This window comes from Simochromis diagramma, unplaced genomic scaffold (genome assembly GCF_900408965.1).
Source record: "Simochromis diagramma unplaced genomic scaffold, fSimDia1.1 OVJJ01000453.1, whole genome shotgun sequence".
Taxonomy (NCBI): domain Eukaryota; kingdom Metazoa; phylum Chordata; class Actinopteri; order Cichliformes; family Cichlidae; genus Simochromis; species Simochromis diagramma.
The window spans coordinates 1310493-1338088 of NW_024387471.1; the positions used below are offsets into that span (position 1 = coordinate 1310493).

Consider the following 27596-nt stretch of genomic DNA (forward strand, 5'->3'; position numbering starts at 1 on the left):
CACCCGCTTATGGATACATTATATTCATAGTAGCTGTAACTGGGAACATTATGGTTGCTAATTTGTGTTTATTTCATTTTATATGTTCTTCTGAGTGAACAGTGATATTAAATTAGAGCTCTAATGTAAAAAAAAAAACACTTTTTTTTTTTTTTTTTTTTTTTTTTTAACTAATGGAAGGAAAACAAAACATACTACCATACAATAAAAAGTTAATGGTGATTGACTTTGCTGCTCCATGATCCTTTCTTGATCAGTGCGCTTCTTTATGGCACCATCCAGGAGGTCGTGCATTCACATAAACTATGACAAGAAACAGGAAATAACAAAAGATTGTGAACAATGTTGTAGCACAAACTAAAGCTAAACTTGAGTCTTGAAGACGTTTCCTCCTCAGTTGAGAAGCTTCTTTAGCTCTAGACCAATTGGTGGAGATTTGGAGCTATTTGGCCCTGTGATGGCCAAATAGCTCCAAACACATCGGTAAAACAAGTTCATTCATTTATTTTGTCAGTTTGGTTTGCAGTTGCTTCACTAATATAATTAACTGATCTTTTTCCTTAAACCTAACACTGATATTATGAAATGTGCACTGTAGGATTCTGTGTTTTTTCTAAAAATGTTTTCTGTTATATTAATTATGTTTCTCTTTCTTTGAGTTACCTGGTTTGGGGCGGTGGCTGTTTCCTAACTGGGCAGAGGGGTGGCCAATGGCTGAGGACTAGAAATGCCTGCTCAGCAGGTTTGTTTAAGTTTCTGGAAATTACTTTTTGTAAAGTTATATTTAGTTTACCTCTTTTATGGACCCACTAATTATATTTTTGAATTCTGTCTTGGAAATAAAAGCTTCTGGACTTCTTAAAGTTACTGGAAGACGTTTCACCTCCCATCAGAGAAGCTTCTTCAGTTCTAGGGTCAAGTAATTGGCGAGTGGCAGATTTAAACCCTATGGGAGTGTCCAACAGAGAGGGACAAAAATGGTTATAGGTTGCGATCAGCCAAGGTTTCGGGTGAACTCATTGTAAATCTAGCTCCACCCTGGGCCCCATCCTGGGCCATCTGACCTCAGGAAATCACATGATAGGGTGGGGCCAGGTTTGTGCTCATCCCGAAACCCTGGCTGATTGTGACCTAGGCTGGGGAGAGGGAGGTCTGGGCTTCTCTGCTTAGGCTGCTGCCCCCGCGACCCGGCCTTGGATAAAGCGGATGAAGATGGATGGTTATTTTAAAAAGGGTAAAAGGTAAATGGCTGCAAATAACTCTGTTTGATAAACTTGTACATATGATTTTAAAATTGACAATTGATATTTGAATTTAAAGTTATGAAATATGACTCATTAAACATGTTTGTGGTTGTTACAGAAAAAAAATTATCACTTTTACTACTCTGATTTTATGGGTTTTTTAATCTGATTTTAGATCAATTGTGTTAATACAGTATATCAAAATGAAAACATGACTGTAAATTCAGACACGTGAGGTTGTGCTGAAAAGAATGAGACCAAACAAGGCAAAGGAAATAGTTTTTAAAGGTAAAATGTGGAGGGAAAATCAAAAGTGGACCCCAGAGGGTTAAATGTTAATTAACAGTAATTACTACTATTAATTTTAGAATCTTGTAACTCAGTTACTGTTTTGAAAAATTGACTAGTAACTATAATTAATTACTTTTTCAAAGTAAATTGCCCAACACTGGTAACAGCCACTAAATGTTTGCTTTACTCACTTGCTTCAAGTTCCATGTCGTCATTCACGTCACTGTGGAGGAAAGATAAGGATTATGTTTATAATAGATGCATCACTGTGCCTCTGCTCTACAGTAAACATAAATTAATAATGACATTAGCCTTTACTAGTAATGAAAAATAAAGTGGAACAAAGTGAAAGTCAGACGTGTAGAAAAAGCACTCGTGGACTTTACTTTGTGGACGTTCTGAACTTCTGAATGTAGAACTTGTAGGTGAGAAAAAGAAAAGCCAGAACAATGACGATGATGAGGAAGACCAGAAACCCAATAACAGCTTTGTCGTTGTCTGTGAAATAATATTAAAAATTACATTTACATGAAAAACAACATTTGTAGAAACATGTGTGCTTAAAATGAGACGAAGCATTTATGTCAGTAAACTGTATCATTAATGAAAACAGGACGTACACAAAGTGCTGATTTCACTTATTTGAGGGTCACTCTCATAGTATCCGTTGTGAGCCGTCACCTTTAAAGACAAAATGTCAGTTCACTGTGAATTACAACATTCAGGAGTCTAAAATAATATTTATAAGCATAATAATTTATTTATTAAACCAAAAATGTTGGATTTAACAAACCTTCACTTTGTAGCTCGTAGAGTAGCTCAGATCTTTGAATTCGACTTCACATCGTGTACAACTCTGCTTCTCCTTCTTTGTCACTTCCTTATCATCAGCTGTATTTAGACGTATTATATATTTTTCCTGAGGTCCGTTGAATGTAGAGGGTCTGTCCCAGCTCACTTTGATCGTATTATGTTCGTGAACGTGCACCTGCAGCTTAGTGACTGCAGCAGGTGCTGTAAGAGAAATTTAAAGGAAGCCATATTTAAAGTAAAAAACTGACAGACCTGCAGCCCTTTGCTGCGTTTCCTTCCTGTTTATCTTCACTGCTCAAATATCCAGTGAGAAATAAATTCTAACATTATGTAATAAAAAGTTTGATTACTTACTTCCAACCTTAGTTTGCAGTTTAACTTCACCCCCAGTGGAAACTTGAATCTCGTTCTTGTATTTGGCTCGGACTCGACAGGTATAACCAGTAAATGGATTTAATCCAGTAATAACACACGTTCTTCCATCAGGACTTGTAACTGTAACTGTAACTGTAACATAATTTCCATGAACCATGTGAAGTGTTATAGATTTAAATCAACATCATCATGTTAAGAAACTGTAAATGACAAATGTCAGGTTAAAGTTTCACAAACACATCAGCTGGTAGTTCTGTCAGCTGATCCATAAACTGGCACAAACCTGTTTCACTTACAGTCTGTTCCTGCTGACATGAAGCACTGATGCTACAAGCTTCTCATAGAAACTACGTACGTGTCAGAAAACCAACAGACTGACAAACTGTTTGTTGCTTTTTATAAAGACAATTACATTTCAAACATCAGATTTTACCTTCAAACAGCTCAAAGCTTCTCATCATTTCTTCTGTGTGAAAAAGTGAACTCGACTCTGATGTTTCAGCGTTTATTCTGTTTTATATTTGCTATTTATTTTAATAACTGTATTTATTCACACCCAGTCAGAGGTTTGGTTTTTCACCTACAGTCAAAGCATCATGAACATAAACACATAACAGGAGAAGCCGTCTCACTCACCTGGTTTTGGACCGTCTTTCTCACAACTGCAGTCATAAGAAAGCTTATGAAGGAGGGGAAGTTCCTGTTGACAGTTCTTACTGGTTGTTTTCCAGCTGAGCTCAATGGAAGTACTGGTTAAATCGTTCTTTATGTTGGTTATTGTAAGATCTGTTGGAACAAAGTAAACATCAGTAACAGTGAACAGCGTTTCCTTTGCTTCAAACTGTGTGAGAATAAAAGCTTTTATTTTGATGAGCTAAAGGAAATATAAACTCACCACAATCAACCCTGACGTGGACAGATGGAGTCATCTTATTTATGCTGATGTTGTTCTGTAAGATCAGACCAGTACAGCTGTAGTCTGTGAACGGCTCCAGCTCAGACAGATTCACAACAGCTTTGTTATTGTCTGAGGAGACACAAAGATGACGTCATTGTTGTTCCTCAGTGTGTGAACATTCATCCTTTGGCTTTAGATTCAAACGTGAACACATTCAAAGAAATAAATCTGAACAGGTTCATAGAGAGCACAGAGCTCGTGTCTCTAACTCGTAAAGTTTCCACTTACCTGAACAGGTGTAACTAACTGAGAGGTTTTTACACTTTGGTAAATCAGGTAATGTTGTGTTAATTTCTGCAGGAAGTCCAGTGGGTTTAATCTGCTGTATTTCACTGGGATTTAAGAAATCTGTGGAAAAAATGAATGAAGACAAACATGATTAAATGAGGTGTAAATGTTTGAATCTCAGAGCAGACGTGGACTTGTTCGTACGTACCAACACTGATGCTTTTGGTGAAGTTAAAGGAAGAGCCTCTGCACTCTCCTGGAGTAAAGGTTACAGTCAAATCTGAGCAAATGTCCTCGTTAGCAGGTCTGACACAGAAAGTCTTCTCATCATTTCTACATCGTACAACTGAACGGTTATTTGGTGTTGATATTGAAGAGCTGATGTCCCAGTCACTTCTATAACAAACATATCCAGGGATGCAGCTGGTTTCAGTAACGTCTCTTTCACCTGAATTAAACAAGTGATGCACAAATGTGTCAGTTTATAAAAAGATTCATTTGTTAAGTTAAAAGAAGATGGATGTAAAACACAAATATATGAATTAATTGAACTCACTCATTGGATCTGTTCTAAATGTTTTTTTCATAGAGCGACAGAATATTTCTTTTCCAGTATCATTTAATGAAGGTTTTTCAGTAAATGAAACATTAAGACTGTAATCAGTGCACGGCTTCAGGTGTCCAGTTTTCCCCACTGGGATTTGATTCAACTGATCAGCTTGGATTATCTTTCCAGTCTGTGGTCGGCCTTTTTCAGAAACAGTCAGTGTGTATTTTCCAGTGGGGTTTATTTCAATCTGCAAGCCAGACGTGTTGTTGTTTGTGACGTTGTAAGAACCTGCAAAATGTTTGTCAGTAAGAATCAGTCAGTTACACTTTTTATCTCAGATAGTTTCTTCATTCTGATGTTGACCGTGATCAACATCATGGTGAAGATGAAAATACATTTTCTATAATCAGTGTAAAAATACTTTCATTGTGATTCAGAGTAAATTTAGAGAGAAATGCTGAGCAGCAACAACAGTGTTTGAAAACATTCAATAAAACTGATCTTTTAAACTGATACTCACACTGTGGAGAGGCTGAGAGGACACATTTCAATGAGATCAGAAAAGAAGAAAACACATCATTAGTATATGATTATAATTATGCAATGAAAGTACCAGAAACACCTCAGAGCACCTTACAGCTGCTGGTACCTCAGAGGTGTTGGTGATCTCTGCTTTTTCTGTTACCTGTTTCTTGCAGGTAGGTGGAGCTGACCCAATTATAGATGCAGCACACCTGAGAAGGCCAGTCCCAGTGTATATAAAGACACCTTGACTGAACCAGCTGACGCTCTTGCTCTCTATGTCTGGCACCCGTCTTGTTCATTTGGAAGTTTCAGTTATGGCTGTTATGGTCTTTAAATTGTGTTTAAGTTGCTTTACCTTATTTTCATTAAATATGTCTTACAGCCTTTAAAAACCCGTGTGTGGTCTCCCACTTGCTTGTCACTTCCTATGAGCCGGGTTGTGACACTGTACACTATATGTGAATTCAACAATCGTATCACTGTCCTGCATGATAAAAACAGAAACGTCCAACCTTTGGTCGTAGCTGCCACTGTGGTGGAGGGCGGAGTGACTGGAGGTAGGGATGGGTACCGGTATCTGACATAAACGGTAGTAACCAGACCGAAAAGCAGCGCACATTTCGGTGCTTTATTTCCCTGAGATGTCATACACTTTGAATTCTAGCCAATCATTTTACCTTTGCAAGCGTAGTAGGCGGGCCCAGGTACGTACGTTCTTTTAGAGCAGAGCTACAGATTAAAAATGACCAAGGTGAAGCGGTCAAAGTCTGGCTGTACTTCACAGCAAAAGATGCAAACTCAGCAGCAACAAGTGCTTTAAGCTGATACTGTGATACTGTCAAAGGAGGCAACACCTCGAATCTGATGAAACACCTGGCGATGCATAGCGTTTTTTTAAAAGCCGAGAAATGCGCCGTATTTGATAGCTTGCTGTGAGACCTCACACCGAGCACATCTACTGCGGGTGGGTTGCCTGTTATCGGACCCGGAGTTAGTAACATCCCCCAAAAACCCGAAGAGGAGAGTCCTGGCCCCTAGCCCTGCCAGTGTAGCAGAAATGATGAGGATGATGATGCAGCAGCAGCCGTTCTTCTCTGCGTGAGTAGCTTAATGTTGTTCGTGTGTAATTTACGTTGAGTAGGCTAACCACGTTATTACATTAATGCATGTAAGGTGAACTAGCAAACATCATCATAGCTACATGCGGCTGTCTTCTTGTTTGATGGCAGATACTCCCTTCACCCTGGCCAAAAAGGCTAAAATGACCAAAGAAAAAGTGGAAAACAGTTAAACATGAGAGTTTTTTGGACAAAGTTTCTGTTTTTTCCATTGTTTAAGCACTGCTTCCAGCCAAGAGTGATACCATATATGCCCCATAGCTGCAGAAAAGGCTAACATTGTTATCTTTTTACAAAAAACAGCTGAACATGAGAGGTTTTTGGACCAATTTTGTGTTCTCCATTCTTTAAGCACCGGTTTGAGCACCGTTTAAGCACTGGCACCGTTTCAAAAGTACCGGTTTGGTACTGGTATCGGATAAAACCTAAACGATACCCATCCCTACCTGGAGGTGAGGTCTGGGTATGAGAGCTGTTTGCCTGAGAGGCTGGTTGGATGCTGGATGTATTGGATGTGGGTGAGGTCTCTTTCGAGGTGATTGGAGGAGCAGTGACTGCTGTACACATGAGGCTGAGGGAGATGCATGCTACATCAGGAAGCACAGCAGGGGGACAACTGGAATTAAACAAGTCTGAAAACAACATAATAAGAAGTAAATGTTATAAACTGAATAACATCATAAATATATTGGAACTCACAGTTGGAGTCATCTGGAATTACAAGAGACAAGAATGTCAGAATTAGTGTTTTGGTCATGAAAACATTCACTGTGTATGCAGGAAAACACAAACAAACAAAAACACAAACAATGAGTGATTACTAAATATTTGTCATGATGACTACGAGAAGTGAACAACTATAGAGATTCAATAACATGATAAAGTATAATGGTACTCACTTGTGGTGTTTTGAGCTGTAATTAAAAGAGAAAAAAAGTGTAAATCAGTTTGATTGTGATTAAATAATTTATTGTATTTGCAGGAAAAAGAAAACAAAACACAAACAATGAGTGATTACTAAATATTTTTACACATCTGTTGAACACAGCAGGGTGAACTTTGTTACCCAGCATCGTGTGGATGAGGTATCGCTGCTGTGTAACCTGGTTGCTATGACACTGTGACAAAGAGCCACAGTTGCTATATCAGAAAGCAAACCGCAGCTTAAAAACATCTATGTGAGGATAAACTTTGACAGTTTATTGTATAAGATGAGATTAGTGAATAAGATGAACCACTCTAATTATAATTAGACTTATACAGCATGTTAATCTTTTCTCATTCAGCTTCATAGAGGGTAAAAATGATTTGGAAAATGCTTGATCACATATAAAATGTGATTACACCTTCCTGATGGAAAATCAGCCGTGCAAAACAGCCACTATATGAAAATAAGGATTTCATGTTATGATGAAATGAACACAAGCAACAAGAAATTTTATACATTTTGCAAAAACAATAATTCTTTCTTTTCAAACATGTGGATCGAGAGAGTTTTGGTTCTCCTTGTTGCCACAGAGCTGTTACTTTCATTGAGGAATGGGATGGCGGCTCAGGAGCTACACACCACACGCACTGTTTACTCCAGAGGTCAGCTGATTGCCTGATGACCGCCAGCTTGTCGGCCAGTCTCACGGACCTACCAGCTGAAATCTGGAGAAGCACAGCGTGGATGTAGAGGGAGACGATGGGACAGGGGAGGTTTATAGAAAGAAGGAGGTACAAACTGTGTCTCCCATCTAATATAAAAGAAAACATTCGGTTGCTAGCAAGAAAGATGGAGGAGCTAACAGCGCTAGCATGGAGTCAGAATATCGAGAGTGTAGCTTCATGTGTTTCATCGAATCATGGATGCATCCGGCATTATAAAAGGGCAAGATCAGAGCGGCTAAGGACAACTACAGCACGAGAGGTGTGGAGCTGCATGAAGACAGCCATGCCATCCAACACCACAGAGGTGGGGGCGGTGAGGACGGAGTCAATGAGTTGAATTGTTTTGTTTTTAACAAATCTGACACTGCAGGGCGTGCTCACCACCCTACTGACAGTGGTCAACGGTAACTTCTTTGTCTCTAACGGGAAATAGATTTGCAGTATGTCCATACAGAAATGTAAAAAAACACAAACAAACAAACACATCACATACACACAAAAAATAATATAAGCCCCGAGAAAACAACCTACATTTTATCATTAAAAAGGTGCAGTGTGCAATGGCAACAACACTTGTGGTTTAGTGTTATTAACCATGATAATAGCAGCAGGTGCCAAAGACAGTCTATGTCTCTTTGTCTTCACTGCAGGCACTTATAACGACGACCTGATGGAAGCAGTTGAAAATCATTAAAGAGACGATGATCTGCACACAACAGGACAGAGGTCGCCTTCCTCAGCACCTGCCTGTTATAAAAGTCCACAAGCTGGACCCGAGACCTCCCTGAAATCTGACCAGCCACTTTAACCAGGTTGTTAAGTCTGGTCTTATTATTCAAGGACATATTACCGTACCAGGCAATGATACAGAAGGTTAAAACAGATTCAATGAAACTTTTATAAAAAAAGAGTCATCCTTTCAGATGAAACATTAAAACCTCTCAACCTCCTTAAACAGTTTTTGTTGAACCTTTTTCACTGTAGCAGCAACATGTGACTCAAAGGACAGTCTAATCAAGAACAACCCCCAAATACTTATAACTGTCCACCAGTTCAATGGCTGCACATTTACCACTGTTAGTGCAGGATGGAGGGATGTCTTCCTGAAGTCAATAACCATGTCCTTGGTTTTCAAGGTGTTGATCATTAAGAAGGACTGATCACTCCACGAAACAAACTCATCCCCAGCAGGCCCATGGGAATCCTCTTCACCATGAAGGCTTACAATGACTGTGTCATCTCCATATTTAATGAAATGCCTGTTGGCCTGTTGGCCTGTGTGCTGCGACAGTCATTAGTGTACAAAATATACCGTAGAGGAGAGAGACAACAACCTTGTGGTGAGCCAGTAGAAGAGTTCAGCTGTTTGGAAAAACAGCCGTTTCCTCTCACACACTGAGATCTGTCAGGTAAAAAGTCTAAAATCCAACCAACGAGATTAAAATCAAGTTTAAACTGGTTAAGAAGCTTATCAACTAAAAGATGTGGCTGGATAGAATTAAAAGCTGAAGAAAAATCAATAAATAAGAGCCGAGCATGAGCTTTGGCGCCATCAAGATGACGATAAAGGAAATTCAACAGAGTGACCACTGCATCATCAACACCTCTACGAGGCCTGTTTGCAAATCGTAGAGGGTCGATAAGCTTCTCTACTTGCTGCAGGATCTCCTTCCTGATACGTTTTTCAAAGGACTTCATCACTAAGGATGTTAGAGCGACAGGCCCAAAATCGTTTAATGATGTAGGTTTTGTTCTGGAGAAACAATTGATTTTTTCCATACCTCTGGAACCTTCTGTTGGTGAAGTGATAAAAGAAAGATGTAATAAAAAAAACTGCATAATTGCTCAGCGCATGTGGTTAGCACTGTTGCCGCACAGTAAGAAGGTCCTGAGTTCAATTCCACCATCAGGCCGGGGTCTTTCTGTGTGGAGTTTGCATGTTCTCCCCGTGTTTGCGTGGGTTCCCTCCGGGTACTCCGGCTTCCTCCCACCGTCTGGTGCTCTCTTTTAAGAAATCAAATGTGTTTCTAAAATTTTAATTATCATTAAATCTCAAATAAAATCTATTCAGCTCATTGGCTGAGAGTCTGAACTAAAACCAGGGAGACTCCTCTTATTACAGTCACTGTAACAGTGACCAGTCGTGTACCTGTAGTCATGAGCCGTGGTTGGATGCATCACTGAGGGTGATGAGACAGAGCACCGGGCTGTGGTCGACTCCTTTGTCAGTGTGACAAAGATCAAAGAATTGCAGACTTTAGGAGGAGCAGGAAACCAGTGACCCCTGTTTGAATCCAGGGGGTCTATGTGGACATGGTGGAGGACCAAAAATACCACAGAGTACACTCTGATAATGAACTGGACTGGGTTAAAAACACCACTGCACTCTATGAGGATGAGGGTCGCAGATGCCAACAGACTCAATAAACTGACCTGCAAGGTCAATAACATTGTGGGGATGGAGCTGAACTCCCTTAAGGTGGTGTTGGAGAGGCAGATGTCCAAGACAATTGACAAGGACGATGCTGGACAACAGCTCCTACTCACTCCATCATGTGCTGGCCACCACAGGAGCACGTCCAGCGAGAGACTGAGATTACTAGGTGTGGGTTTAAAAAATTAAAATCGACTTCCCCGATTCAACAAACAGCCAATGATTAAACCTGACGGCACGTACGCAAACAGGTGCATTTCATCCGACGACATGAAATACCATCATGTGCTGGATCCGCTGTCCACCCGCCATGTGATGACCCTCCTCCAGGATCCCTCCACCCAAGGGAAATGCCCCGCTCTCAGGGCGCTGCTGCTGCGGCGCTACTCCCTCTCTGACGCGGAGCGGGCCGAGAAACTCCTCTCTCTCTCGGGCCTGGTTGATGGTGTTGCTCTTGGGCTCACGGAGAGCACGCGGTCCTTGCTAGGACCGGATGACGGCGGATTCTTCTTCTCTTACCTCTTCCCTCCTCGCTGCTGGCCGCGAAGGATTACCACTCACCGAAGAAGCGGATCGCATTCTGCTGGCTACCAGGAGCTTCGGCATCCAGGCGATAGTTCCCGACTCACCGACGGCATCTCCCGTGCCCCCACCTATTCTCCCCCGAGCCTCCAACTCATCGATGGTGGCTGGGATCGCGGCATGGTGGAAAAGAGCTGTGTTTTTACCATCAGCGTGACAGCACCCTGCCACCTTTGCTGTTTTAAGGCCCAGGGAAACGGGTCCGTCAGTGCTCTGTAGCGGCCGCGACTGCTGGCGATAAGGAAAGGCTGCTCTTCATAGAGGACTCACGCTTGGGGACATGTTTTGCGGTCGACTTCGGCTCCCAGAAGAGCCTCGGGAACTCTCATGTCTCCTTTGCATACCTCCACAATGGTGTATTATTTAATCTTAAAAAAAATTGGAGATTTCCTGGATACCACCAGAGAGAGCCCAAGTAACACTAGTGGTACGCGTACCGCAGTTTGAGAACCACTGGTCTAGAAAATGTCACGCCCTCGTCATGAAGCCTCTGTTTTAAACACTGAATTTAAGTCTTTTTATGACCTTTAAAAAGTGTTTTTGTTTCGTTGGTGCTTTTTAAATGGAATAAATAATTAAATAATTAAACGCATACACACTAACATCAGTGAAAGATTAAACATACATTTTGACTTGGTTCCAGTACATAAATATTAGTCTTTGCAAATTTAACCCTGTTTCTTTTATTGTGTAGACATCAACTGTGTTAGTAACAAACTGAGATATCAGCTAGAAACAAAGTGATTGCACAGGCAGGAATACCGCGAGAGTTATTTTTAATCCTCAGTGAATCAGCTTAAATCTGTCATGGCGAGATATTGAAGTGCAACTTTAAAAAAAAGGAAAAGGTGTTACTGTCCACTGTCAGATGTGAAGATTAAAACATGCTGCTGTTTGCACATATTTAACAATCAGTTGTGCACAGGACCTGAAGGAGAGTCCAGCCTTAAAAGTAACTGTAACGTTAGTAAGTGACTGAGCAGCCGTGACTTTTCTGTTTCTCATATAAGTTGCTTCAGTTCCTCATCTTCAGTTGAAGCTCTGAACATCCCTCAGTTTAGTTCAGTCAGAGCAGGAGAGCTAACTACATGACTTCAACATTCAAGCTCAGGGTGATTTCTTTAGTCTGGGTAAATTCATTAATGTGCACAGAATAAGTAGCGAACGTGGCTTTCCCTGAGAGCCAACTGCTCGTCTTAGCTAAGAACGTTAATTTCTGGTTACCTTACAAAATATTTACCTTACCTAAGAAGTATGGTCTATGGAAGTCATGAGGTCAAGATGCAATACGCCCCTACAGTGGTCAAGAGGGAGCTAAGATCCTGTTCGACTTCCACATACAGACAAACATAATAGTGGTGGTCAAGCAGAGGAAGACGTCTGCAGTGATACTGAATGACAGCAAAGTCAGGAAGAGGGAACATGAGAAGCTGAAGAAATACCACCATGTAAGAGAGGAGCTGGAGCAGCAACAATGGTCCCAGTGGTTATCAGAGGGCTCGGTGCAGTGACCCTCAAGCTGGGCGAGTGTCTCCAGCAGATCCCAGGAACAACACCCAAGCAGGCAGCAAAGATGCTGCACAGGACCCTCAAGCTCCGAGGCCTCCGATAGACGACCCGAGCTGGAAGGATGTGTCAAGACAAATGACCAAACATCTTCTGTCTCCAGAGGGGCACCGGGCAGGGATGCCCACTCTCCTCCCCACTGTTTGCAATTTTTATAGAACCACTAGAAGCAGCAATTAGACAGGATGTAGTGATTAAGGGCGCAGGGGCGGATTGTGCCAGACCACATTTTGAACAACACCATGGAAATTTCAGATTTCATACAGGTGGTTGGTTGTTGCGCTCTGGAAATGGAATGAAAGTGAGTGTTATCAGCCCTCTGTGGTCCACGGACACGCTGCACCTCCAAATCACATGACTGATTTAAGCTGACACAGCAACAAGCTGCAGCCACGCTGAGTCTTTCAGTCTGTTGAAAGTTCGGACTTCAAAGTTTTTAAATTTTAATTACAGGCCAGTAAATCGAGAGTTATGATAAAAAAAATATATAGCTTAGACAGTTCAGGCCATATTTAAGTATTTGTTATGATCTTTGAGTTTCTAGTTATGATCTTGATCATTTTATGTTCTAATGTAATATGCTGCGCTCCATAAATTAATCCTGCTTTGTTAGTCTTTTGTGCTGTTGTAAAGTGTTGATAGATGTCGTAAAGGGGGTGTGTATTTTGCCCACATGTGGGGGGGGGGAAAGGTTAGGCAGGACGTGGAGCAACAGTTTTCTGACCGTCGCCGTTTAATGTTGTTTTCGTTGGAACATAAAGGGAATGTAGACGGAGCTCCCATCAGAAGCATTTGTTTGTATTTTTCAGTTTGTATGGAGAATAAATGTTTTGCCCTTTTTTTTCGCCTCGTTTTTGCTACTGAAAGGCAAATAAGCGATTCAAGAAAAGCACGAGTCAGAAACTTTACGTCCTGCACAAGCGGCAAAAACGGACCAAAGGTTGCCACTACACATTATATAAAATGTAATCAAATGAAAAAAAGTCTCTTTTTAAAACTTGTTTTATTAGTTTTAATCTTTTAACTTTGTGCATCAAGCAAAAATTAAATTATCTGCAACATTCTCTGACTGGAAGAAATTAGTTTAACATTTAAACCTATTTTCTGCACATTCCAGCACATAAAATAAAATGTTTTTTGTGTTTACACTCAGTCTTTCAAATAGATGCAAGTAAAACACAGCAGAAAATAAATAAAGTCAAAGACTCAGCGGTCCTGTTGCTCTATTTTCACCTGTAAAGCAGGAGTGGGGTAGGCGGAGGGTTACCCTGGTGCAGGTGTGCCGCGGTCAGTGGAAGAATCCGCGAGTTTCTCTGTGAGTTTCCCATTACGTCATAGCTACTCGGTGCTTGTTGGAAGTTTAGGGGTTTTTTCGCTGTAAAAAGAAGTTTTCTTCCCACGCACAGCGGACACTAATGTTTTTGTCACTTTGTATGGAATCAAACTCAAAGTAAGGTCAGTACTTCCACGCTTTAAACGCTGCACGCTCATACTCTCTCTGCACTCGATATATGATCCACTGTTGATCTGCACACAGCTGTTGTCACGAACGTCGCGGTTTTAGTAACGCAGCATGCTTACGGGAAAGTAGCGGTAATCTAAGTACCGTTTTTGCAATAGTAATCCCTTACTTTACTCGTTACTTGAAAAAAGTAATCGGATTACAGTAACACGTTACTTGTGATGCGTTACTGCCCATCTGCTAATGAATGTCACAAAGGCACATTGCATTGTAAACACTGTCACCAGGTAGAAACCGAGCGGAGTGATACACCTGCTGTCAGGCCTGCAGGTGTATCCCTGCGCTCTTCTTCTCTGTCTTCTGGTGGACAAACTTTTCTTTTTTTACTGACACACATCATTTGTGCGGCATCTTATTGGACACCTGATTGTTCTCTCATTTTAGTTTTAGTAATATTTTTAAATGGTTGCACAAAATAAAGGACAGCAGGTGTATTGGCTGCATTTTTAGATAAATAGTTGTATATATTTACAAAATGCGTGCATACGTTTTCAAAATGTACAACTATATTTGCAGTTATAAAAAAAAAATACTCAACATGTCTGTTTTTTTTACAGTAAGAAAACTACTACTAGGATTTTAAGTTTTTTGTGTGATTTCAGATCAGTAATATTAATACAGTATGTCAATGAAAAATCAACTGAACTCAGACTGAGGTTGAGCTGAAAGGAATGATGCCAAACAAGGCAGGAAAAAATAAAATGAAACAACTTGAGGGTGAAATACAAACGTAAAATCAAAAGGAGTCAAAGATGACCGGTTATATTTTGGACCTCAGAGGGTTAATCTAACAAATCGTGAAAAGTTAGGTTTCAGTTTTTGTTCATGACGGTGCAGATTTCTGACATTTTGTGTAATTTAAACATTTAACAATTTGATTATTTTCTAACAAAAAGTGTGAAACTAAAGTTAGATCTGTGTTTGTAAATGAAGCGCCCCATGTTGTGTAGCTTTCTGGATTTTATACTTATTGGGCTGCATATTTATTTATTATACAGGCTGTACAGTACATAGCATCAAAACTGTTTTATGTAAGTAAAATGTTTAACTATGTGGGCTACAGAAAATAATTAAGTTACAGACTATATTTATATGAAAAACGTGTGTACTTACTGCATTTGAAACATTTTAACCATATGTAACCACCTGCATATGTATGTTTCGTTGTGTCCTTGGGCAAGACACTTCACCCGTTGCCTACTGGTGGTGGTCAGAGGGCCCGGTGGCGCCAGTGTCCAGCAGCTTCGCCTCTGTCAGTGCGCCCCAGGGCGGCTGTGAATGTGTGGATGACTGAATGTAATGTAAAGCGCTTTGAGGTCCATAGGGACCAAGTAAAGTGCTTTACAAATACAGGCTATTTCCCATTTATGCGGATACCATGTTACTTTTTCTCCAGCATTCACAAACCACCCTCACTGAAGAAGCTTTCTCAAGTTTCAGATTATTTGATAAACTGTTAAAATCCACAGTTCTCTGATGAATTGCTGCTTCTATAATTCTTCTTCTACCCCAGTGATGTTTTCTCCGAGGCTTGCAGATGATTACAGTTATATATATATAACGGTGTGTGTGTGTTTTAGCCATATTATACTGTAAAATATTTTTTTAGATAAACTATGCAAATGGAAAGGATGGCGAATGTTGACGAATGAAGAATAAGGCAACTACTCAACATTAACTGTTAAAACATTATGAAAAGCATCTCTTTTCTTCCTCTACAACATTCTGCATCAGGTCTGATTTTGAAATAATGAAAATTTACTTACAGCTGGCCAAAGCAATGATCCCAGCCCAGAACAGCAGGGTCCTGGGGCTGCAGAGGTCTGTCATGTTCAGCAGTTGATGTACAAATGTGTGGAAACCACTGAAAATTATTCACACACCACAAAGATGCTTTATTTCCTCTTAGTATGGAGGGTGAAAAAACAAAACCACTATTTTGCCATATTAGGCTTTGAAACAAATGCCAGTAAGTAGTAGCAGTTAACAAAGGGTTTGTGCCTCTGTGAAGGTTCTCAGTCATCCAGGTCATCGTAGTCTAAGGAGCTTGCAAAGAAAAGCGTCTGGACTTCTATAAGTTGCTTGAAGACGTTTCACCTCTCATCCTAGAAGCTTCTTCAGTTCTAAGGTCAAATGGTGGAGAGTCCCAGATTTAAACCCAGTGGGAGTTTCCCCCCACAGAGGGACAAAAGGACCCCCTGATGATCCTCTAATCACATGAGCCAAGGTGTGAAACTGGGTGTGGGTCCCAGTCAGCCAGGGTTTCGGGTGAGCTCATTGTGAAACCTGGCCCCACCTTATCATGTGATTTCCTGAGGTCAGATGACTCAGGATGTGAGTGGGCGTTAAGGCGTCTGGGGAGGATCTCAGAACTGGATTATAGATGGCAGGTTTTGTGTCCTTTCATGATATTTTGCACCAAACTTTAGCTTTACAAAAGCTCCCCAAGCACGGCCTGGTCACCATTTACAAATTACACGTTCTCTTTTTTCCTCACAGGTAAAATATTGTGTTGCTTGTTCCAGAGGCCACTTTCTTCTTTTCTGCCACTATGTTAATCTTTGCTGTGCTTGAGCTTATTAGCTTAGCAGAGTGTTTATGGTCTCTTTCCTCCTTGCATCCCATTTCTACCTCCCTCCCACCCCTCATAAGTTCCCTCTATTTCACCCATCAAACTGGGATGTACAGAACTGGCCAGGGAGCAGTGGGGATGGGCACTGGCCTTCTCCGTGTAATAAACTCCAGAGATTTCTCCCATGGAGCCCTGAACACAGTGAAAACACACAAAAGTAAATATATGGAATTAATATAAATAAATAAATAATTTTTTATTTCTATAGCACCTTTCAAGACAGAATCACAAAGTGCTGCACATAAAATTACAAGTCATAAAAAGATTTAAAAAGAAAATAAAACAGGCAAAACTTTAACCAAAAGCAGTTTTAAAAAGATGAGTTTTGAGTTGTTTTTTAAAAACAGCTACTGAGTCCACAGTTCTTAATGTTTGGGGGAGAGAGTCCACAGTCTCGGGGCCACAGTGGCAAAAACTCTGTCACCCTCAGTCCTCCTCTTAGTATTTTTTATAGCAAGTAAGCCCTGATCAGATGACCTCAAAGACCTGCTGGGGACATCAGGCTGTAGCAGATCAAAGATGTAGGCAGGTGCCAGACCGTGCACAGCTCTGTAGGTCAAGACCAGGATCTTAAAATTGACTCTAAATTTAACAGGAAGCCAGTGTAGCTGAGATAACAACGGTGTGACATGTGAGTACTTGGAGGATTTTGTCAAAAGCCTCGCTGCAGCGCTTTGCACAACCTGCAAGTTATTTGGTTATTTCTTTTTCACCTGTGATTCCAGCCTCAAGGAGACTTTTGCTTCAAAATATATGGGTTGATAGAACGTGGCTCTGCAGTTCAGGTGTAGTGACTGGAAAAGTATTCAGTTTGTATCCTAGCTGTTTGCCATACATCCCAAATCCATGCATCCTTAAGTCCATCTTGTGGTGAAAAGTTCTTACTACACTTCAACTAGTGACTCATTTAGAAACATATGAGTGGGCCTAAAAGACCAAAAGGCCTTAGAGAAACCAACGAGTCATCAAAGAGTCCTGCAAGAAAACACAATGATAACACCTGCAGGGAATGTATTTAATCCACCATTAGATTATTAGAACATTAAGTAGTAAAACACAAACTCAAACCTTTACATTCATCTGACGACTTGTTTTTCAGAATTTCTATAATGAAATATTACTGCAGAGATGACAGAGGAAGTACTGCTGTCAAACCTGCTCTAAAAGGCTTCGGTTCCTGTGAGCGTGCAGATCATGACCTTGTTTATTATAAGATTCAGAAAAACAGGAAGGATTACACACATTAACTAAAACATAAAACATCACGTTTTCATAGTATTTTATATTCAGGTTTGTATGCATCATGTTTATTATAGAAAGTAGTTATAAAAATATAATCTTACATTGTTTGCAGGTGAGCCCTGATTGCAGAAATATGTTGCTGTTTGGTGGGCACTGATTTGGGCTGAACTCAGTACAAATAGTTCTTTTAAAGTCTGGATTATCAATATTTTTTGTGCATGTTTGGCGATTTTAAGGAGAGAAAAATCACAAGATGGTCTCACAGGCAGCAACAGCAGCACAGTCCTGTTCCTCATTTTTAAAATACGTTTGAACTTCAGTAACTTTACACAGGTTTCATTCATATTTAGAACGACTTTTGCACGTCTGTAAATATGCATCCATCAAGCCAGCACAGAGGAGGCCCAGGCAGCCTGTGGTTAGCTGAGCCAAAATAATAAGCCAAGTGACCCACTAAACTCAACAGGGGGTCCTGAAAGGCATGCATTGCATCTCTATCGCCCATCCAGCTGCTCTACAGGAGGGTTATAAAAAAACCACTGAGCAAAACTCAGAAGCTTAACTTAAACTCAAAAATTTTAAACATGGTCAAAAGAAACCAGAGGGACAATTTATAGGTGGTAAGGGGTGTGTAAGATGTAGAAAATGCACACACACGCGCACACACACACACACACACACACACACACACACACGTAAGCTATCAATTTTTAAAGACTTACTTCCTCTATGGTTACTTATTGGTGTCAAATAGGAAGTAGAAATCACGCTCTGCATGTTTGTGTGGAGGAGGGGACCTAATGAGGAAATACAGAACTGCTAATGTAGCCTGATATGTACATGAGGGACAGACACACACTAGAGCGCACTGGAGCTGGGCAACACATGGAGATGATGAACTGCCACAAGGGGAGACGTGAAGATCATGAAGCAAAGCTAAAAGCAAACAACAAACAAACAAATTAAGCAGAAGTGCAAAAACTAAACATGAATACTGCAAACACACGAATAAACTAAACAGAGAGAATTTGATGGAGGAGGAAGAAACAATGATCAATAAAACGAAACCAACTGTGAACTAAGAATGAGACCTAATACTCAAAGCAAATGTAAACATGAGAGAAATCAAGAATATGTAAAATATTTTTTAAGTAGATATTTAAGTAGATAGATATCCTTATTTTTAATCCCCACTCGCCCCTGCAGGCGGTCTTCAATCTTCCAGCTCGGGTCCTCTACCAGAGGCCTGGGAGCTTGAGGGTCCTGCAGTATCTTAGCTGTTCCCAGGACTGCGCTCTTCTGGACAGAGATCTCCGATGTTGTTCCCGGGATCTGCTGGAGCCACTCGCCTAGCTTGGGAGTCACCGCACCTAGTGCTCCGATTACCACGGGGACCACCGTCACCTTCACCCTCCACATCCTCTCGAGCTCTTCTCTGAGCCCTTGGTATTTCTCCAGCTTCTCGTGTTCCTTCTTCCTGATGTTGCTGTCATTGGGAACCGCTACATCGATCACTACGGCCGTCTTCTTCTGTTTGTCTACCACCACTATGTCCGGTTGGTTAGCCACCACCATTTTGTCCGTCTGTATCTGGAAGTCCCACAGGATCTTAGCTCGGTCATTCTCCACCACCCTTGGGGGCGTCTCCCATTTTGACCTCGGGACTTCCAGGTTATACTCGGCACAGATGTTCCTCTACACTATGCCGGCCACTTGGTTATGGCGTTCCATGTATGCCCTGCCTGTTTGCACCTTGCACCCTGCTGTTATGTGCTGGGTTGTCTCAGGGGCATCTTTACACAGCCTGCACCTGGGGTCTTGCCTGGTGTGATGGACCCTTGGTGACTCTTCTGGACTTGCCTAACTCTCTGTATTTGGTGGTTGCTGCTCTTGCCTGTGGGATTCCCAGGTACTTGTAGCTGTTCTCAATGACTGCAATGTTGCTTTCTGGCAGTGTGATGATCTGAGTTATGCCGAAGTTTCTTCTCTCGTTTACCATTTCAAGATTCAAGATTGTTTATTTGTCTCGTGCATAGTTATACAGGTGTAACACGCAGTGAAATGTGACCTGATACGCTCCTCGACTGTGCAAAGAAAAAAAAGAGAGAGACAGACAGAACTTTATATACAGTAAACGAGTATATACAAGGAGGACATTATGTGTCATCTGACTACACGTCTGCAGTCCAAATGAGAGTCCAATGTCATTGCTGTCCTGGTGGATCAGTGGTCAGTCCTTTCATACAATTTGATGTCATGAGGCGGAGCTGGTCACCAGCCTCGCCTTGGGCTTGCCTTAGACCTCCATGCTAGATTCCTTAAACATGAATCTCACGTCTGTCTCATTGCTGTGTTTTGTGTCCACGCTGTCACGTTTCCCACGCCATTTATGTTTCGGTGCAAAAATGAAGAAAGCTTGTGTGAAGCTAACAGCCGTCTCCACACTGGGACTCTACAGTTAGCTTCTTTAGCCAGTAGGTCTGAATCATGTCAGGGCCTGCAGTGATCAGCTCACAGGCTTTATGTTTTCCTACGTCTCCAATATTTAATTGTATGCCATTCTTCCAAATAGTGGCCACATGCACATGTGCTCAGCCCCGATAAAATAACTACTCTAGCCAAAATATTAGCTGTCCTCCAATAATCAAATCTGTCAGCTCAACTTAAACAGCCCTGAAGAGTCCGTTTGAAAAAGGAAAGTTTCGCTGCTTAATAATAAAGACTAATATCTTATCTTATCATAAGACCTTTAAGCACTTTACTTAAAAACAGGTGGTTGCTTAAATCTGTTTCTGAACAAAAGATCAAAGTTGAGTTGCTCTCTGTAAACTCATCTGTCACATTATAACTGTTCAGACCTATAACTCATGCAGCATTTTATAATACTGCACTTCCCCTCTCATTACTGTGGTAGTGAACTGCTTTTATTACCAACAAAGCAAAATTAAAGCCAACACGCACGTGCACACAACTTGAGCTTACAGACATTTCTGTATCTCGCCTCATAACAGTAACGACTGGGACAGTAAAATGATTGGTGGTCTCAGATTTAGGGCACGCAGTCTGCTTCTCAGGAGTGTTTTTGACAAAGCTAAGATGTGTTTAGGTCCTATACGCAAGGGGCAAGAGCTCCACATGACTGTGTGCTGTTAAAAGGAAAAAGGGAGGGGTTGATGTACCTGGCCATGCTGTGTTTCCATGTTCCCACGGTCCTTTCTGTGCAGCAGCCAGCTCTTCCACCCCCTGTGCTTGGTTCCCTGCCTCCTGTGTACACCGACTGTACCGCCTCTGAAGTTATGGAAACAAAGCTTCTGCCTAAAACTGCAGTTTAAAGGTTGCTAAGAAGGCAGTTAGGATGGATGAGAGAGCACACAGGGAGTCTGAGGCTCTGTCAGCACATCCTAGTTAAGGTTTGAATGTCAACTTTGAGAAGTAGTTAGAAAATGAGACTTAAGACAAGGCATTGTCTGGTAAAAAAATGTATCACAAGCTGCACCTGAAAGACAGGCAAGGAGCCAGACACACGTTTTCATGGTTCAAAAAAAGAAAGAAAAAGGGGATAAAATAAAAACTTGGATCACCGTGAAATGCCGTCTGTTGTGGATATAATCAATAGCTAAAGAAGAATCCAGTTCAGGGTTGTCTCTCATATTTCAATCCCTGCTCTTCTGTGATCAATAAAAGTGAGCTGAAATCAAAGCGAGCCCTCTTTACTATTGTCTATTCAACGTTAGCAGACAAAGACTGAGGAGCCTTTGATCGGCCTGTCTGCAGGGCCCACAGCTAAACACAGACCCCATCCTCCCACTCCCACCCACCACCTCCAGGTGAGCAGTGTGTGTGTGTGTGTGCAAGCTTTCCAAAATGCTTTCTCTTTTGTTTTTTGTGCGCATACATGAGCACACGAACAAAAATAAAAAAGTACCTTTTATAGGATTGGCAGAGAGGAGCTCCACAGCGAGGTCATGCTGTCAGCTGGCAGGTCATCACACGGGTTTCTGGCCACTGCATTAAACGTGTTTAACTGTTGGGGTTTGCTTTGCTGTGCGTCTCCATAATTTCTCCTGTTTTGTCCTCTCTCTGTTGCTCGTGTGTCTTCTTCGTTTTAATTCAGTGTTTCCTCTTTGGTTGTTTCCCATCATCGTGATTGCTCTCTCTGGTCCCGTCTCTTCCTCCTCAGCTTGTCTTAATTGTTTCCCTTTTTTTCCATGTTAAGGCCCTTTAAGTAATGTCTTATGTATTTCATGAATTTCTTCTGTATCAAACATATTTTTGCTGTCCTAACACGTCGTCTTCCCTGTTTTTGGTTCTTCCTCTTTGTCACTTTCTTTTTTGTCCTAATGTTAGTTTTTCATCGTTTCCTCTCTGACCTTCTTCTATATTTTCTCTTCTGTCTTGTTTGTATTTTTTCTTTCTTATCCTGTCCTGTCGTTTCATTACCTACATTCAGGTTTTTGCTGTCCTGTGTTCTTCTTTTGCATTTTCTTTTTGTCATTGTGTTCCTGTTGTGTTTTGATGCCCCCTACTGATTTTATTTTTTATTAGTTATTTAGTTATTAGTGTTTTGTTTAATTATTTTGGATATTATTTTAATATTATTCCATATTTATACGTATATAGTTTTGGAGCACCGTGTGTGGTCTGATTGTTGTTTTATTCTGTGTTTTGAATCAGCAAAGCGTCCTGACGTTTGTTGGGTTGTTGTTCCTAATCACTTTGTTCAGTTTCATTTTGAATCCTAATGTTTCCACTTGCTGCTTTAGTGACTTTGTTACTCTTAAGTTTAACATGATTTATTCAGGTTCTGCCCAAACTTCAAAATAGATCATATGAACGGACGCACAGGGCGGCTGTTTCTTCTTTCATACCTTTTTTGTATTCCTAGTTACATTTATCTTACTTAGTTAGGTTGATAACTAAGTAACAATAATCTCATCATAAGGTTGTTGTACATATTAAATCAGATAAAATTATTTTTAATCATTGCATCTGTTTGCAGCATTATAGCAAATACACACATTCATCATAAACTGAGCAAGGCAACAGCTAATGTAACTTAATGTCCTTACCTATCACACCATGAGCTGAACATGAACTTCTCGTATTCAAGTATCGTGTGACTGATGACTCAGCTGATACGACGTTATCACTCATCCTTTCAGATCTTCAGAGCTAGCTCCAGTCAGTTACCTGAGCATTAATGCAACAACAGCAGGTTGCATTAATGTCTAAGTCTGGTCCAAAGTGCTGGATTTACAGGTTTCTGCAAAAACCAACAGAAAACCCAAAAGGACATTTTGAGTTTTTGAGTTTTGCTACAGGAGGCAAACAAATTTGTTAAAAACTAATTACTTTATTCAAGTTACCCTTATTATAATATGAGATTTCATTCAGTGACTAATGACCTTTTCACTGCATTTCAATGAACTTACTGAACCTGAACATTAGAACTTGATAATAAGGTGTGAACTGTTATCATTGTCTAACCTGGAACCAAATGCAGAATCAGAGGCAGGGATGAAGCCCTGGAGGGTGGGCCGGTGGACAGGAAATCAGAGATTTACCTAAAATATAAAATATTCCCCCCAAAAAATATGATTCAAGATGTAATGATGCAGGTCTTGAAAATAAAAGAATCTGCACATGTATAACAAAATGTTTTTCTGAGTTATAATTAAACTGCAAAAACTCTGCTGGAGAAAAATATTCCCACAGTGTGATGCTACCAGCATGCTTCACTGTAGGGGTGGCATTCGTCACATGATGCCTGGCGTCCTCCAGATGTGACACTTGGGATTCAGCTTGAAGAGTTAAATTTTTGTTTTATTAAACACTAGAATTTGGTTTTTCATGGTCTGAGAGTCCTTCAAGTGCCTTTAGCAAATTCTCAGCCGGTGTCGTGTGCCTTTTACTCTCTTCAAGGAACAGCACTGGAGCTCTGGAGGCGGCCAGCTCTACAAAGAGTAGATGATGGAGACCACTGTGCTCATTGGTCATTGGCACGTTCAGTGGTCCAGGAGTCTTTCTGTAACCTTCCCAAGACCCGTGCCTCAACATAATCCAGTCTCAGAGGTCTACAAACAATTCCTTGGACATGGTTTGGTTTGTGCTCTGACATGCACTGTCAGCTGTGGATATAGACGGGTGTCAGACAGGTGTGTGCGTTTCCAAATCATGCCCAATCAACTGAACTTACCACAGGTAGACTCCAATCAAGTTGTAGAAACATCTGACAGATGATCAGTGGAAACAGGTTGGGCGTAGGCTATGAATACTTATTGTCATTATCCTGAGTGTCTGGTGTTTTTCCTTCTACTTTACCTTCTTCTCTTTGTGCCTCCATTTTTCTTGCTAAGACTCGGCTTCAACTCACCTGCAGTGCAATCAACCGGATGCTGCTCGCTCCTGTTAGAACTCACAGAGTCAGCCTGCAAACTCATTCCTTGGAAGCGTAACTACTCACCACTCCCACCTGCTCGCTGTCACCTCTGGATCACTGGAACGATAAAGTCAGAACCTCACAAGCCCCGCTCTTCAGCCAGACGTTCGCTCGGCTACCCTCCCCGAAAACCTCTTGCCTTCAACCTGCGAGTAATCCCTTAACTATTAAACTCATTCTCACCTTCGGTCAACCTCGGCCTCCTCTCTGGATTTATCCACCCCTCTCCGTCTGTTTCAGTGTCTCCACGTCAGAGAACCTCCCAGTGTTCCCCATGTCTCCCATCTCATATCACTGTGTTCAGTAAAGCTTTGTTAAAATCTTCCTGTCGTTAAGTCTGCTTTGGGTCCAATCCCATGTACTGGCCTCCTGGCCACTTTGCACATGGTATATTTATTACTAAATTTGTTATTATGGGATATTGTATGCAGCATTTTAGAGCAAGGCTGTGTGATGAAATGCTGTGAAGACTTCCTGGATGCACAGTAACCAGATATAAGTGGAACCTTTTTTGGTGAAGCAGCTCCGATCCAGAGGGAAAAGGTTTTTGAAGGTCAGTGGATTTATAATTGGCAGAGGGTGACACAGTAATGGAAAAATGCAGCATGTATTTTATTTAGTGTGAGTGTAGCTGTTTGAGTTTCAGGGCTAATGAATTTTCTCAGTCAGCAGCAGCGGCGACTGTTCCTGCCCTACTGTGCAGTGATGTGATTGTTTACATGTCTGATGTTCAGTTAGACTTGTTTTTAATGTCGACGTATCCGATACTCGTACCTCTCTCACTGTTTTTCTATTATTTAATGTTCCTATATTTTTAACGCACACACTGGGTGACGGTGGTGACAGCCCTGCCTGTGGCTGTTTGCCTGTTCCAGTCCATCTTTGCATTTAACTCTTAATTAATACTCTTGTTTCTGATGTGTCACCAGAGGAAGAAGCGCTCCCGCTTCTCACCAGCATTCCTGCTCATTTGCCGCTTGTTTTCTAACTTGCTAATCTGCCACATTTCCATGTGAGCGTGTGTTCCTCTTCCATGCTTGTTTAATGGGCTGTCACCGAGAGAGAGCCAAATTAAAACGGTATTTTCTTTCACATCCACCTTTTGGAAAAGGTTAAAATGAGTGATGTCTTGTCAAAAAAATTCATTAACGAAAATAATTAAAAAGTCGCATCCTCAAAGCCAGGGGTCACTTTTTAATGTTTTAAAATCGAATAAATGCGGAAATATTTTTCAGAGATGCGTCAGAATTAATAGACGTCTGAACTTTGTAACATTGCCAGTGTCGTGTTGGGGTGTAAATCGGTGCAGAATAAGAATCATATGCATTTATGCAAGTGAACAAACATGAGCCTGGGAGGCTGTTTTGTGAATTGTCTAAAGGCCAATATTAGCATATAGCGACAGGCAGGCAGAGTCCTGACTTCAATGTCGAAATCCCCGGTCCACATCAACTCTCTGGTGCCAATCACCCCACACCTGTGGAAACATGAAGCGCACCCTTTAAACCCGGGTGAAAGGTGCCAACCTCCAGCTCCAACTTTTTCCTGTGCCACGATACTCCAGTTTTGCGATTTCAAAACAAGAAAAGAAAGGTGGAAGTAAGCAATAAAGTTGGAGTTTAGTTTTCCTCTTCCATATATGTCTAACCTTTTAAGCTGAGCGCCCCCCGTGACGCCCGGATTCCTGATTAGCTTACAGTATACTCCCAAATCAGCATAATAAAGCGTGTGATGAGGCTGATGAGATCTAACAGCCTGCTCTTGTTTACCCCGCCGCAGCACCAGCTCCTTCTCTGCATGTATGTGTGTCTGACCCCGAGGCACCGAGTCACTTGATGCGTCTTGCATCTCTCTCTAACTCACATTTACACTTGCGCACGCACACACACACCCACACAACCCCCCCACTGGTAGAAATCCTAGCTGCGCTGCCGTATCTCAGCGGAGGCCAGGAATTCACATCCCCTTTAGGCTAGTCCTGGGGTGCATTCACTCCACACACAGAAACAAACACGAGCCCATAAATACATGCATGTGCACATGTACACACAGACACGCACTGTATCTTAATGAGAGAAGGAGATGGTACTGTGAAGGCGACAGCCGAATGAAACCTACTCACCAAGGACTGACCTGTGGTTCAGGGGCGGCGGCGGCTCGGTGGGGAGCTCCTCTCCCAGCACTGATCAGAGGGCTGCACCGCCGAGGCTGCTCGCGCTGACGGCGCTGCAATACCACTGATTAAAACGCCACGGTCGCCTCAGCTCAGCTGCTATATGGAAAGAAAGCTTCCTCTCTTTATATGTTTTTCACTCACTGTTTGTTTTCAGTCTCCTTTGTTTCTTTGTCCGCTGCCGAGACAGCGGTGCCGGTGGATTGGAGCTGTGAGCGTGAGGGATTTGTGCGTAATTAGCTGAAACGCTCACCCAGAGCGAGCACAGAAAGTTAAATTTTAAAACTTTTTGAACTATCTTCTTTTCAGCGGTATTTCACTGACACTCTGCTTTCCTTCCGAGATCAAAACCTTGCTGCGTGGTAGAAAATATATAGTTATATGAGTCTTTGGAGTATGTGGACACAAAACAGTGCTGCCAACTTGCAAGTCCTATTAACAAGTTGTGCAAAGTTAAAACTGCAAAAAAGTAGTGCCTGTGAGAAAACGCGATTATAGTGATGAGTGACTGAATCCACTGACCGCTGTTTTTAAAGGTCTGATCCCAAAAAGTTGTGCTTTTAAAGCTGTTTTGATTCTACCGAATGAGCTGCATTCATGTTTAAACTGTCTGATTGTTTCTCTCGGGTGCCAAAAGTTCATTTTTTTTAAATAAACCAGGTTCTGACTGCGATGCAGAGGTCAAGGACACTCGGTCTGGCCTGAATACCACGCCCCTCCATCCACAGCCAATTCACAGCTTTCTGGACCACAGAATTGTGACTCTGTGTGACCTTATAAGGTGTGGATTTGACATTGTTGAACGTGGAGACATTCTGGCACAAATAAAGGGTTAGAAGACTCTGCCCATTATCTGTGCCCTCTGGCCTTATTGGGCAAGTCATCCAAGGATGGGCAGCGACTCTGCCAGCCTGGGGCCAGACTTTGCTGACTGCCAGCCTACTCGTGCCACATGGACTGCTTCAGCAAGCTGGTTCTTTTTTGAATTTGCTTTTTTGCTTTTTACAAACCGATTTAGATTTGCTGGAAAATAAATCACATTTTATTTCGATCAATTTATTTAAAGAAAAGCTGTAAAATTCTGGAGTAGGGTGATAACAGTGAGACCAGCGTTCACTCAGTTGACCTCCACATGACAGCACTGAACCTCGAGCCCTCGCATGCCACAGTTTGGCCAGGGGCCTCTCTGGCCAGAGTCAACAGATCATGGAAAGGCTGGAATAAAGACAGGATGAGGGCAAACAAAGGAGG

General features: G+C 41.6%; 1 protein-coding gene and 2 long non-coding RNA genes across 3 annotated transcripts; 2 read left to right on the forward strand and 1 right to left on the reverse strand.

Annotated features, from left to right (window-relative positions):
* Window positions 1-234: 234 nt before the first annotated feature.
* Window positions 235-15704, reverse strand: LOC120723561 (receptor-type tyrosine-protein phosphatase C-like). The gene is made up of 17 exons (XM_040015075.1): window positions 15626-15704; window positions 7002-7016; window positions 6802-6813; window positions 6549-6659; window positions 5497-5535; window positions 4980-4991; window positions 4466-4747; window positions 4118-4357; window positions 3910-4029; window positions 3619-3750; window positions 3360-3509; window positions 2703-2855; window positions 2329-2549; window positions 2156-2216; window positions 1922-2033; window positions 1727-1758; window positions 235-303 (listed from the first exon to the last, which is right to left on the reverse strand). The coding sequence occupies exons 1-17, from the start codon at window positions 15687-15689 to the stop codon at window positions 254-256; spliced, it is 1806 nt and encodes a 601-aa protein (XP_039871009.1). The 5' UTR covers window positions 15690-15704; the 3' UTR covers window positions 235-253.
* On the forward strand, window positions 2876-25438 carry LOC120723563. The gene is made up of 3 exons (XR_005693777.1): window positions 2876-3469; window positions 10327-10332; window positions 25428-25438. It is a non-coding gene; the product is annotated as an uncharacterized LOC120723563 (long non-coding RNA).
* On the forward strand, window positions 5437-6822 carry LOC120723562. The gene is made up of 3 exons (XR_005693776.1): window positions 5437-5541; window positions 6555-6661; window positions 6804-6822. It is a non-coding gene; the product is annotated as an uncharacterized LOC120723562 (long non-coding RNA).
* Window positions 25439-27596: the final 2158 nt, after the last annotated feature.

Excerpts from the sequence above, each read along its gene's own strand:
- LOC120723561 (XM_040015075.1), bottom strand. The coding sequence starts at position 15,689 with ATGACAGACCTCTGCAGCCCCAGGACCCTGCTGTTCTGGGCTGGGATC. Across the intron at positions 2,034-2,155 it reads AAGTGAAATCAGCACTTTGT|ACAACGACAAAGCTGTTATT; the intron begins GTACGTCCTGTT and ends ATTATTTCACAG. Across the intron at positions 304-1,726 it reads CGACATGGAACTTGAAGCAA|TTTATGTGAATGCACGACCT; the intron begins GTGAGTAAAGCA and ends TTCTTGTCATAG.